This window comes from Labrus bergylta, chromosome 13 (genome assembly GCF_963930695.1).
Source record: "Labrus bergylta chromosome 13, fLabBer1.1, whole genome shotgun sequence".
In the NCBI taxonomy this organism is placed as follows: Eukaryota; Metazoa; Chordata; class Actinopteri; order Labriformes; family Labridae; genus Labrus; species Labrus bergylta.
Window position 1 is genome coordinate 3,550,234 of NC_089207.1, and position 13,093 is coordinate 3,563,326.

At 38.7% G+C, this 13,093-nt stretch overlaps 1 protein-coding gene across 2 annotated transcripts in view; it reads left to right on the forward strand.

Moving 5' to 3' along the window:
• The first annotated feature begins 5,466 nt into the window (after positions 1-5,466).
• The window catches only part of arhgef7a (Rho guanine nucleotide exchange factor (GEF) 7a), a 34,992-nt gene continuing 27,365 nt past the window's right edge, over positions 5,467-13,093 (forward strand). For both annotated transcript variants that reach the window (XM_020648367.3, XM_020648369.2), the window contains exon 1: positions 5,467-5,874. In XM_020648367.3, the coding sequence (XP_020504023.1) occupies positions 5,710-5,874 (165 nt within the window). In that variant the 5' untranslated portion in view covers positions 5,467-5,709. The remainder of the gene's footprint in view (positions 5,875-13,093) is intronic.

Below are 13,093 nucleotides of genomic sequence, written 5' to 3' on the forward strand. Positions count from 1 at the left end.
TGTCAAAACTGGTGGCTTCAAATATTCCTTGTACAATCTATAGCAGCACATTACTAAATGGTATTTTGCCCAGCTTAGACAGACAGACGTATGGACAGGAACAAGGAATTATTATTATTTTTTTCAATCTTTCAAGTCTAAAATGTGAACTATTGGTCATTATATAGCCCAAAATTGGTCCACACTTTATACAGAAAAGAGAAAAAATAGTAAAATAGGTTTGTATAGGCCTATTCCTGTTATGCAAACATTACAGAATTCAACACAAGGTATACATTTTTTTAAATACACAGGGACTAAACAACTAAATGCAAAGTTGAAACTATCAGGAGACTGGATCTTTGGTTGATTTTCAACTTCTGTCTTTGAGGTCAACAATGATCTGTAATGGATAAGAAGTGGCATCAGTGGCAGTTAACTAAGAGGACTGCACAACACTGCACAAATCTCCTGAACTACTGTCACATTTTATTGTGTAGACTAAGCAGGTGTGTTTGTATCGTGCCTCTGACATCCGGAGAAAAATGATATAACATGCAAAGTTTACATGTAATGTCATATGTAACAGAGCAGCTTTATTGGCTGTTTGTTGTCTTTTTGCTACAGGCCATCCCTCTTCAGAAAACATACAGTATGTCTGATCATATCTCCTTCCTACATCTCGGCCTTGTGCTCTCGTCTAGTCCATCCATTATTCTGCTTAATGTATTCTGGTCTGGGTTGCATGGATTTTGCCTTGTCGTGATAAAATATGAGCTGTCTCTCTGAGCTCGATGGCTCCTGTGGGGGGGGGGGGAGGTAAAGCCAGACACGAGGAGCTTGGAATATTAAAGCATTGATTTGAGACATCGGTCCACATTCCAGCTTAATAAACATATTTGAGAAGTCGTTATTAGGCAATGGCTAAAATGAGCATTCAGACTATCCTTTTGCTTAAATTATGTTTCATATAACAGTTAAATAACAATAACATATTCTTCAGCCCTAGTTCCTATCTTACAGTAATATAGCTTGATCAAATAAATATAAGTTAGCTCTGTATCTCAGCTACTACATATGTTGTTTAACCTTAAAATATGGCCATATATTACTAACTGTACTTACTATTCCTTGTTTATATAGGCGAGCTAAAGGTAATACCAGAGAACTAATGTTAGCTTTTATGACAGACCTATCGTTGCCTATGTAATGGACGATCAAAAGGTGGTTTGATATTTTCCCTTTTAGATCTTTCCTATATACTTGTCTTTTCAGTTAATCTAGATGAGTCATATGTTAATCACATTCCCAACTTTGTACTGAATTTTGGGCTCTCAGTGTGAGCGTGATGTCAGAGGGAAAAGGATGCTGGGTGAATATGTTGAATGGAGTGCCTTACTGGATAAAACCTTTTATCATAGGTTGCATTCAACTGAAAATGCTTGAGGTGATTGGCTGCAGGCAAAAACATAGAAATCATTATTTTAAATGCAGTTATTATTTGACTTAAGTAAATTCTAAGTTAAGAGGAAGTAACTCATTTCATCTGTAGTATTAAAAAGGGATATGTGAAAGCTTTTGTTTACTTTTATTACCTCTTCTTCTTTGAGGTTTGACACCCTCAGAGGATAAATGACAGAGTTAGTCACCTCGTTTTAACTTTGTGTTGAACCAAACTTCAGTGCAGTGACTCTTCTTAGTTCAGTAATCAATCTTGTTTGTGTGTTTGCGTGGGTGTGCACAGAGAAGTTGTGGCTTTTACCTTTCTGTGCTTCAAAGGGCGAAGGCTTTTCAAACTGCATGTTTAGTTGATGTTTTTTTTCCTCATGAATTGATGCGTAGACTTGTTTTGGTAAGATGAGCCCTGCACTCTCACGAAGGATAAAAACCCTGACATGTTTTTTACTTTGAGGGTGCTGACATTGTCATTAAGTGACCCTTGAAGTGAGACATTCTTGCTGGATAACAGCTTCACAAAAAACAAAACCCTAACAAGCAAAGTTTTTCTTTTTAGCCTAATTAGTCAAACTAAAATCTCAAGAAGTGTAAAAGAAAAAAAGGGAAATGAAAGCATCACACTGTTTAGGACTGCATTGCATTATGCAGATGCAGAGCTATAACAATACGTCACATTATTATTTATATATGTATTTAATTTGAACTAAATCTTACTGTTAATTGTAAATGTGCTACAATTTTAGGAAACGATTAGATTGGAAGTTATATTTCTATCGAATGATGAGGCTAATGATGTCATATTTTTTGTTCTGTAAATGTGAAGTTTTGCTGCATTCATTGATCTTATATTAAAGTAGTGGAGTATCTGGGTTTGCAATTGTTGGTCGGATATAAAAGAAGACATTTCATGAGGTCACTTGAGGCACATGGATATTGTAACAGGAAGCTAACAGTAACACCCCTATGCAGTGTATCTGATAAAGGGATCACTGAGTGTATTTAGCTGGTACACCATAGCATGTGGTCCTATAAGAGAAACTATCATGCACAATCTGAATTTATTGTTTGTCTTATATATAAAAGCAGAGATAACATAGAGGCTCCAGTATTAAATATATGGACGAACTGGAAATGTAAAATGATGAGAAATGCCTGGAGCCACACAGTAGCAACCTTGGTTACAGACCCATGGTGACAGGACCTCAAAGGCACAACGACATCCCTCGACACAGCATGTTTAGAGCACGACCGGCCTCAAGAGTCAGCCTTCTTGACAACACTCACACACACACTCACACACACTCCCCGATCTCTTTCTTATGTACAGCCAACAGGAAGAGTTGTTAAGAGAGAACAAGTGTCTGCAGCATGTTCTAGTTCTCATGGAGATCCTGTGAGTGGTCCAGGCTCCAGCAGGTAGAGGAGACGGAAAGATAAAGGATTAAGTACCACTTTTTAATATCAAAAACTGTCATTATAACAACTTATTAAATCTTCTTTATAAAAGTCAATTATTATCTTATCATTTACGTTATCGTTTGTTATAAGCTTTAAAAATGAATAACTTTTGGGTTGCCAGTTTGGGAAAAAATCCCACCTTATCAGACATTATATCTTACATAGACCAGTGATAAATACTCATTGGTTTCTACTTTCTCTCTGTCTGAAACATGACTATGGTTTGAAATGGATGGTATTATTAACAATAACATTTTCCACCTTCTAATAGTCCCAAAGTAAATATATGGTCTGGAATTATAATTAATTATACAGCAAATATGTTGAACAAATAAAAGACTTAAGTTATAATTTATGTATTTTTCTTCTTCAAATAAATGTCTTCTTATCAATGTCTAAGAAGGTGTTTATGAACTTTTAAAAAATATATGTCAATTCTAAAACCCCACTTATAAACACTAATAAATGCTGCCAGTTCAAAGGATTTCAACCGTACATTCATTTCAACGCCTCATGGAAATTACCCACAATATATATTTGTTTTTTCTATAACTAAAAAAAAACAATCTTATTTCCAAATCTTTTTTTAAATACTTTATTGCACATATGTTCATATTTTAATTTCTTAATTTTGCTACCAAAGACTTCACTTCCTCAAGTAACTGGATGAATTTCCTAGCAACCATTTGCATAGAGGCTCTCGAGCTTCACAGTAGAAAACTGACTTCATGTTGACTTTGCGGTTGGATTTATTTGTAGCCTATATGTCGTTTGTATGTATGAGCGGACAGCGCCACCTTGTGGTCAAAATGTGGAGTGAATCTTAATTCTGCTTCACGTCATTCCTGCATGAGTGTGACAAGTATCATAAATGTTTTATTTGTACTTTGCCTCAGAATAAAACATTACTAGATTATAAATTTTTGTTTAACAACACCTCTTCAACATGCTCTCAAACAAACAAACAAACAAACATATAAAATATAGATGACACAAACAAACCATTTATTCTATAAAGGAAGAAGAATGCTTTGGTTATATGAGGAGGCTCCATGATAAATCTGTTGATATAAATTTCTTAACAAATCATTCCAACATAAAGACCTTTTCAAAAATGGTGTCCCACCTGTAGTCCAAAACGTAAATACTTTGCCCTTACTTTATTATTACAGTTTTAAATGTTACAACATTGCACAGCTCTGGACAGCTCCCCATGTCAATACTGTCCATTTACAACTCTGTTTTTGCACATTTACATTTAATCTTTTCATATTTAAGACTAGTAATGCTTAGTTAAATCCTGGTTGTATATATTCCCATTCTTAGTTTTGATATTTTTAGTGCTTATTTACTTTGTATTTAATATTATATTGTGTTTAAATTTGCTAATATTGTGTTTTTTGCTCATATTGTGTGTTTGGACAACCTGCTGCTGTAACGCCACAATTTCCCAGTTTGGGATCAATAAAGTAATTCTATTCTATTCTATTCTATTCTATTCCATTCTATTCTATTCTATTCTGTTCTGTTCTGTTCTGTTCTGTTCTATTCTATTTTATTCTATTCTATTCTATTCTGTTCTGTTCTGTTCTGTTCTGTTCTATTCTATTCTATTCTATTCTATTCTATTCTATTCTATTCTATTCTATTCTGTTCTGTTCTCTTCTATTCTATGTGCATATAGCACCAAAAATGTGCTATATGCTAGCCTGAGGTGACTCATTCAAACAGTTCAAACCCCAATATTTTAGTTATATTTCATGGATGACAGGGGAAGCTCGGAACCAAAGTTCTGTTTCTGATAGAAAATATTAATTGACTAACTGTTTCAGCTTTACAGATGTGTTTGAATGTCTCATAGCAGGCTGCATTTCAAGATATCAGGGGAAAGCAATGGATTAGAATACAAAAGTCAACTCCCACCTGCATATTTCTGCTCATGAAAATAGAGTCATGTGTGAACTTTTGACCTACCTGCATGTATTGCTAAGGACAGGTGATTGTTTTTAAGTTTTCAGATGCCTTCTTTCTATAACATGAGAAAGAAAAATGAATAGTTAAAGGTAGACCTCATGTAGCCTATATCATACTTGATGAATCTATTTCATTTTGCTCAAATCCAGATGTCTTGTCTAAGTCTTCTGCACGTTTTGTGCTCATAGTTATGAAATTATATTTTTATAATGCATCCACGTTTAAATGTATTGTAATTATTTCATATATATGTCTATTTCTGACATGCCAGATCATCTGCTTTGAATGGAGGCCTGTTCAAACCACCGCAGCTTACAGCAGATAACAACAGATAGCCTGTGGCGTGGCTATAATAAACGGATAAAAAAGAGCAGGATATGCAAAGCCACGCAGAGGAGAGTCTATTCATGTCACGCTGAAGTGCCCTACAACAACTGCTCGGACAGGCTTGTCCCTCTTGCGTGATGTCATCCAATGGATGAGTGGCTGGCGGCTGCGATGCGCATGTATGCAGACCAGTGCCTGAACGCATCACAGCGAACCGCACTTGACAGCCTGCCAGGTTGGAGGGGGTGGTGGTGGGGGGGGCAAAAACACACCATTCAGGGGAGGAAACCAGACCTGCTGTAATATCCACCAGCAGCCAGCCGTCATCCGCATCCCGCAGACATCTCATCGACATCTCATGCATCGGTGTTCTGGATTAATGATGTTTCTATTCTAACGCACAGATGACAGCGTAACCGAGGCGGTAAGCTGTTTAAAAAAAAAAAATACCCCCCAAAAAAACACAGCCGCTTTGTTGGAAAAAAAAAAGGAGATCTGTTGTGTGACTTGGACATGAATTCGGCGGAACAGACGGTTACGTGGTTGATTACGCTCGGGGTGCTGGAGTCGCCGAAGAAGACCATCTCGGATCCTGAAGCGTTCCTGCAGACCTCCCTGAGAGATGGGGTGGTCTTGTGCAGGCTGCTGGAGCGGCTCAGCCCGGGCTCCACGGAGAAAGTAAGGGCAATACACCCCACTCCTCCTCACTCCCCCCCCCCCCCCCCCCCACCTCCACTAACACCACCACCACCACTATCCTCTGCATAACCAAACCGCCCGCCTAGTCAGCGCGTCTGTTTGCAGCCCAGATCCGTGAAAACCGACTGCTGTCTGGTCTTCTTTTGCTGCCCACTGGTCCATGAGGCGATTTCTTTTGTAGGTCACGGCAGCTCGGGTTATTGTCTGCGAAAACAGCTCTATATGGCTGCACATACGTGTGTCAGCGTGTGTAAAAAAAACAAAACACGGGACTATAGAGCTTGTTTCCACTGCGTATTGATCTGTTCTAAATAAGACAACACAGCAAATAGGAAAAAAAAAAGATTGATTAGATTTATCAATAGATTAGATTCGATCCACCAGTGGTTTGTTCTTATTATGCAGGGAGGCCGTGTGTAATGTGTAATGTAGGCAAGGTCTAAACACTCCACAGTTTTTGCGTTATCGTTTGAAGCCCTTATTTTTAAACTCTCCTTTTTATTCTAGGCGATTTATCCGTGTGTCAGTGTACGTTTGATGCACACAATATGATCATCCAGGGATACAGCAATAAGAGCGGGCCGCCATTGACTGCAAAGGCGCACAGATAAGAGATGGACCCCTCTCCCCATTTAAAGAAACAGCGCAGTGTTTGTGTCTGTCAACCTCCAGCGTTAGCTCCGTTTAGACAGCAACCTGAGGGAGGGGATGTTTTTCCTGAAAAGAGGGATCTTCTTCTGCCTGCTGCACCGCCGCCACACAAAGCGTGAGAAATTTGCCTGTTAAATGTGCAAAAAACAGGTTCCTCCATTTTCCACCACACACTGACAATGTCGTTAAATGTCTGTCTGACATAACTGAATCATGTTTTCAACCATTTTACACACATGAAAGGATGTGATTTAGGTTAAAAGACAGCGTCTGTGACCCTGTTGTGATGCTGTTGTTGAGGCTTGACAATGGGAAACAGCTGGGAAAGAGGTGCCTCATCCTGATGGGGGGGGGGGGGGATCCAAATCGGTGTGGCATTATCATCTAAAGGTCTGTCAAATCTGCTGCTCATCTCATTCCAGCAGGATTTAATATGCTTTATTGACATACAAACTGCTGAGAGGATTGTCTAAATCATGGAGAACTGTCACAGGTTAAGTGCCACTGCCCTTTCCCAGAAATATCTTTTCACAATATATCCATCTGTTCCCAAAACAGATTAACTCTAAGACATGAGATATAGAAAAATACAGTTATAATATGAATATTAATCTTTTAGTTTCCTGACCAGAGATGACATGGTTCTCTAATCCTTGTAGATAATATAACAAAGAGTAAGGTATTTTACCCGCTCTTTTGTAAAGTGTCTTGAGATGTTATGAATTAGTGCTGTAAAAATAAAGATTGATCGATGGATTGATTACACAAAAAAACAGAGTCTTAAAACCCTGTCTACAAAGTATGTCTCTAATTACTCTTAAAGGCTTTATATGTGATTTTTCACACTTAAATATAATATAAATCAAGTATATCCTCTGAAAATAACTCTGTGAGTCATGACTGTCTACAATGGGTGTAACACCCGAGTCCCACTGTCTGTGATGTTTTCAGAGTTTTCAGAGTCCTATCTTCACTTTGTTTACATCGCCAGGACAGCCGGCTGACTCCTCCCCTCGTGTATAAAAGTTGTTTAATTGAGGGACTAGAGAAAAGAAGAATAACATACTGTACTCACTGCTTAACTGTGTTTCTAGATCACGCTCATTTCAGGTAAATTTACATGCAGTGTGAAGATACCAGCATAATAAAGATCGCTAGCATTAGCATGCTAACACAACAATGCAGCGCGAGTTGTTTTGGTTTCATGCTGGTGCTCAAGGGCGACATCTGCTGGGTCAAAAAAATTGCATATAAAGCCTTTAAGAGAAAGATTTCTAGTAAGGATCCCACTCATTCGTTATATATATTGTGACCAGAACATTCTATATTCACAAAGAGGAAAATCTACTTATAGTTAGCCGATGTATCTGTCCTCTGGTGGACTCTAACCCTAACTCTAAAATGCAAAATTACATTAAAACAAATAACTAGAAAATATGAACCAACATTTCTCTAACTTCTCAGCCATCACATACACTGATATTTCTGCTATATGATGCCTTGGGCTGATACATGTATTTGGACTCTTAAGGGTACTACTCTATGAACATAGATTATACCTAAGCTTTTACCCATGCAGCGCTTTCCACATTTCCGAACAGTTTCATGTTTTCTTATATAATACAGAGGAGGGTCCTTCTACGGTCCCTGGATTAGTCGGTCATTGCGTTGTTGTTCTGTCACTGGTCCTGGTTTGGCCCTCAACTGGTTCTGTGTTGGCCACACTTCAGTCGCATACTGTTTCGTCAAGAAAAAAGTTGATTATGGAGCTCATGACTTTTTCAGTTGTCTGTTGCTCTAAGTGTCTTTATAGTGTATCGTGGTTTTTCACCTTCTGATCAGACCTTTAGGCCTACATCTTGGAGGAGTAATAAAAGGCCATGATCTATAAGGCAACACATATTTCTCCAATTTTGCCTCAATTTTGCCTCAAGGGCCTTTTTTTTTCTTTTTTTAAGATTGTTTTTGGGCTTTTTGTGCCTTTATTGTAGAGATAGGAAAGTGGATAGAGTCAGAAATCAGGGAGAGAGAGAGAGAGAGAGTGGGGAATGACATGCGGGAAAGGAGCCTCAGGCCGTATTCCAACCTGGGCCGCCCGCTTGGAGGAAACAGTCTTCATACGTGGGACGCGCGCACTAACCACTGCGCCACCAGCGCCCCACAAGGGCCTCTTTTTTAATGCCTGGTAAAACATTTTAATTTCTTTATTGTCTGCATTGAACTCAAAGGCTTGGTTGCTATGACAACGATTGATTTAATCGAAGAGTAAATTTTAATCAGAGTTTAGTAAAACTGCGTTTAAAGTGAGTAAATCCTGATTTAGCAAAGCCATGTTGCGGGCCTATAGTTCTACGAGGGTGCAAAAGCATTGCACCCTCGTAGCATGTTTTATACAATAGGTAATAAAAGCTTTCAAATGACAACAGTGACTCACATCGTATTTACTATACAAACATGATCTGATGGTCATGACAGGTGCACATGACCTGTCTCATCACCGGGGATCATATGCGGGACCAATAACACCTATGCTAGGAAATATATAATCGTTGTTCATCTTTAGCTAGTTCATACATTTGGTGAAAATGTATTAATTCTACAATTCTACAATTCACTTAGCAGACGCTTTTATCCAAAGCGACGTACATCAGAGAGTAAGAACAACACAAGCAAGGATCTAGAAAAAAGGGAACAATGTCAGTAAGAGCAAACGATCAGCTTTGAGTCTGATTGGACACACAGGTGCTGACAGGAAGTGACCAGAGGCAAAGCACAACATTGAGGGCAGTTCTTGAGAGCTCTAATCAGTATAGAAACCATCTTATAAGTCGTTGTTATCAAACAAAAACCATCGTCATTACCATCATCATCATCAATAATATGGAGACCATCATCATTAAGTTAGTAGGTATTCATGAAAGAGCTGGGTCTTTAGCTTTTTCTTAAAGGTGCAGAGGGACTCTGCAGATCACATGGAGTTTGGAAGTTCATTCCACCACCGGGTGGCGACAGAGGAGGGGTCTTAGGACCATACTAAAAGATGAACCAGTATTTAATAAGCTCTAAAACGCAGTCTTTGTGGTTGCACTTCAGGCCTTGGTGTTCTATTCTGTATTCACCATATTTACAGCCATTTTCTTTCATTGTCTCGGTCACAGAGGTGTCAGCTTTGGTGCAAGCTGATGGGTTTTCAAATTTGTTGTTTAGACTGGAATTATGGATAACATTCATCCATATTTTCTCAGTTTCTTAGCAAGAAAGAAGCAGTCAAATGATGACGGTTGTTGATAAAGATTCCTTATTTGAAACCTGGAACACAAGCAGTACAATGAGCAGCATTTGAGCTCCTGCTGCACCAACGGTCTAATACTAGCTTATTGGTCTCGGTATACTAGCACGTTTATCAGAGCTCATTAAGAAAATGCAGAGGATGCCTTTGTCACCCAAAGAGACCGGACACATCAGTTTTTGTACAACCAAAGTCAGATGAGAGCAAAATCAAGGTCAGACAGTGTTATGGCTTTTGGGGAAAGTAGCTGAGGCACGGCGTGGGTGAAATATTAAGTATGTCTGTTATTGTTAGTGGTAATGGAAGAAGCCTATGAAGAAATATTTACAGTGTGACTAAGTCATCCAGGCTGATACGTGTTAGCTTTACTTAATCATTGAAAAGGTTTAGCTGGCTGGAAAACAGCAACAAATATCAGTCTAGGAAGTCCTACACTGAATACATGTCAGTGTTTCCCCTAGGTTTACAGCTTTGGGGGGGTGTGGAGGTGCAGGCAGACGGACGCCGACACAAACACTTGAAGGAATCTTGGTGTTCATGCGTTACTTTCAATGACAGCTGTCAGAAAGGTATCCTTCAATGACTTCTTTCCCTGATTTCCGACTCTATCCACTTTCCCATCTCTACAATTAAAAGCACAAAAAGCCCAAAAATAAATCTAAAAAAAAAAAATTAATTAACTTCACCTTCAAGGGGAACGGGGAGGGGGGGAGGGGGCACTGCATGTTCTTGAGGTAATTTTAGAGTGACTCCATCATATAAATCAAATGGCCTTTTTCAGGGCGTTTAGAAAGCGCCAACCTCCAGTGTTTTAACATTAAGCCAATGGGGAAGTTCAAAATCCTTCACTTCCTGGAGTGTCTGCTTGAGGCTGGCTTCAGTTCGTACTGGAAGTCACATAGACACCCATTCAAAAAGCCTGTTTTTACTGCAGAAATTAACATGTATACAGCCTGGTTAAAAAAAAGGCACATACTGTATGGGAGGCTGAACTCATGAAGGATAAGAGTAATTCACGATAAGGCGCATAGCTGACCTGATTGACAGGCAGGCGCGTTGTAATGGTTTTCAAGAGGCTTAAAACCTGTCTTAGCTCCAGCTCTTAGCACTGTCATTAGGTTGACTGAAAGTTGGCATTTCTAGCATGGTGGCCATCACTGATGGGCTTCCAAAGCCCCCTGCAGAGACAGACTGTGATGTCACTCAGGCTTCATCCATTAACATTTATAGATTATGTTATTTAGGCCTTTGTAGGTTCAGTGGGGAAAAACAGATAAGGGTGGTTAAACATTAAAAAAAGAACTCTGAATATCATAGATTAACTAGACAATTTGCATTTACAAAGAAGAACAAGAAGTAGAAGTAAAAGTAGTAAAAGCAGAAGAAGAAGAAGTAGAAGAAGTAAAAGGAGTAGTAGAAGAAGAAGTATTAGTAGAAGAAGAAGTATTAGTAGAAGATGAAGAAACAGTAGAAGATGAAGAAACAGTAGAAGATGAAGAACAGTAGAAGATGAAGAAACAGTAGAAGATGAAGAACAGTAGAAGATGAAGAAACAGTAGAAGAAGAAGTTAAAGGAGTAGTAGAAGATGAAGAAACAGTAGAAGATGAAGAAGAAGTAGAAGATGAAGAAACAGTAGAAGATGAAGAAACAGTAGAAGATGAAGAAACAGTAGAAGTGGTAGAACAAGTAGAAGATTCTGCATAAAGACGGCTTAAATGCAGTCAGATAATGAGAAAAAGGGGAAATTGTCTCCCCATTGAGTGCTCATTTCAAGGACTTAAATTAAGAGTTGGTGGCTAAATGATGATTTTGTGAGCAAAAGGACAAATGGCCGAATGCGTTGGTGTGATTTTCATGTCTGGGATCCAAGAAATGTGGAAACCACAGCGATCTAAAAAGTTAGTCCCAAGAGGTTTGGTCAGGGAAGTTTGGCTGAAGTTTACCATTACACCAGGTAGAGATTTATCTGGACCACCTGCCGCTTTGAAGCTCACAGTGTAAAAACCTTTGCTCTGTTTGTCCTGAAAACTCAATGTATGAGAGAGGACAAGTTTTCCTACATTTTGAGGGTAAATTTATGTGTGTGGGGTGAACATTGTGGTCAGTAGAGCAATTTCTTCGGGAGATTTTGAAACTATCTCAGAACTCTGTCCCACTCTAGCGATGATGTCACTCACTCTAGCCCCGAACATTCCACCACACACACACCCATTGAAAAACTGTGAAAGCACTTAAAAACATCACAAAACAGTTGGAGGTACAGTTTGAAAAGTATAAAAGATAGCAAGATGAGTGAAAGTAGTATAAATAGTGGGAAAGTATGTGAACTTTTTAAAGTAAGAATGAAGTGTCTAGGCGGAACACAGCCAAAGTTATAAGGCTGAGAAAGAAGTGGAAAAGTAGAAAAATTTCCCATTCATTTGAATGGGGAAACATTTTGTGGAAAAAGTAAAATAACTTAAAAAGTAGTTAAAAAGTGAAAAGTCATAGCCATCATGTCCCGAAGAAGCCGGATAGTAGATGATAGACGATAGTTTAATGGTGGAAGTAGCACAAATTGTTGAAGAGTAGAAGCGCGGCGAAAAACGTACGGAAGTAGAGGAAGAATAACTAGACAATTTGCATTTACCTGCGGAAAATGCGTGGGAATGCTGACCGCTGAAATGTTTTGCAAAACACTGCTGAATGAAGAAGAATCAGCAGAAACAGCTGAAGGAATAGTAGAAGATGTAAAAGAAGTAGAAGATGAAGAAACAGTAGAAGATGAAGAAACAGTAGAAGATGAAGAAAAAGTAGAAGATGTAAAAGATTAGTAGAAGAAGTAGAGGAAGTAAAAGTAGTAAAAGGAGACGAAAAAGAAGTAGAAGAAGAAAAAGAAAAAGATTTGGATAACAATAGTGTGAATGCTCTATTACATCATTCCTACTAATTAAGAAGTTATTTTGGAGGTTGAATGAAAAACAAGATATAACTTTGTCAAGTCGAGTGTGGTGTCAGTCAGTAAGGTACGGTGTCAGTCGATAAGTCATGTATGGCGTCAGTCTATATGGTATTGTGCCTTTCAGTCATTAAGCAAGGTATGACGTCAGTAAGTCAGGTATGATGTCACTCAGAATGTCATGTGCCGAGTCTACAATTCCACAATCCATTTAGCGGACGCTTTCGTCCAAAGCGACGAACGATCGAAGAGATCGTTAGCAAAGGACAGGCGGTGCACAGAGGCAAAGCATTTTTACTTTTCATTTAAATGTGTCGTC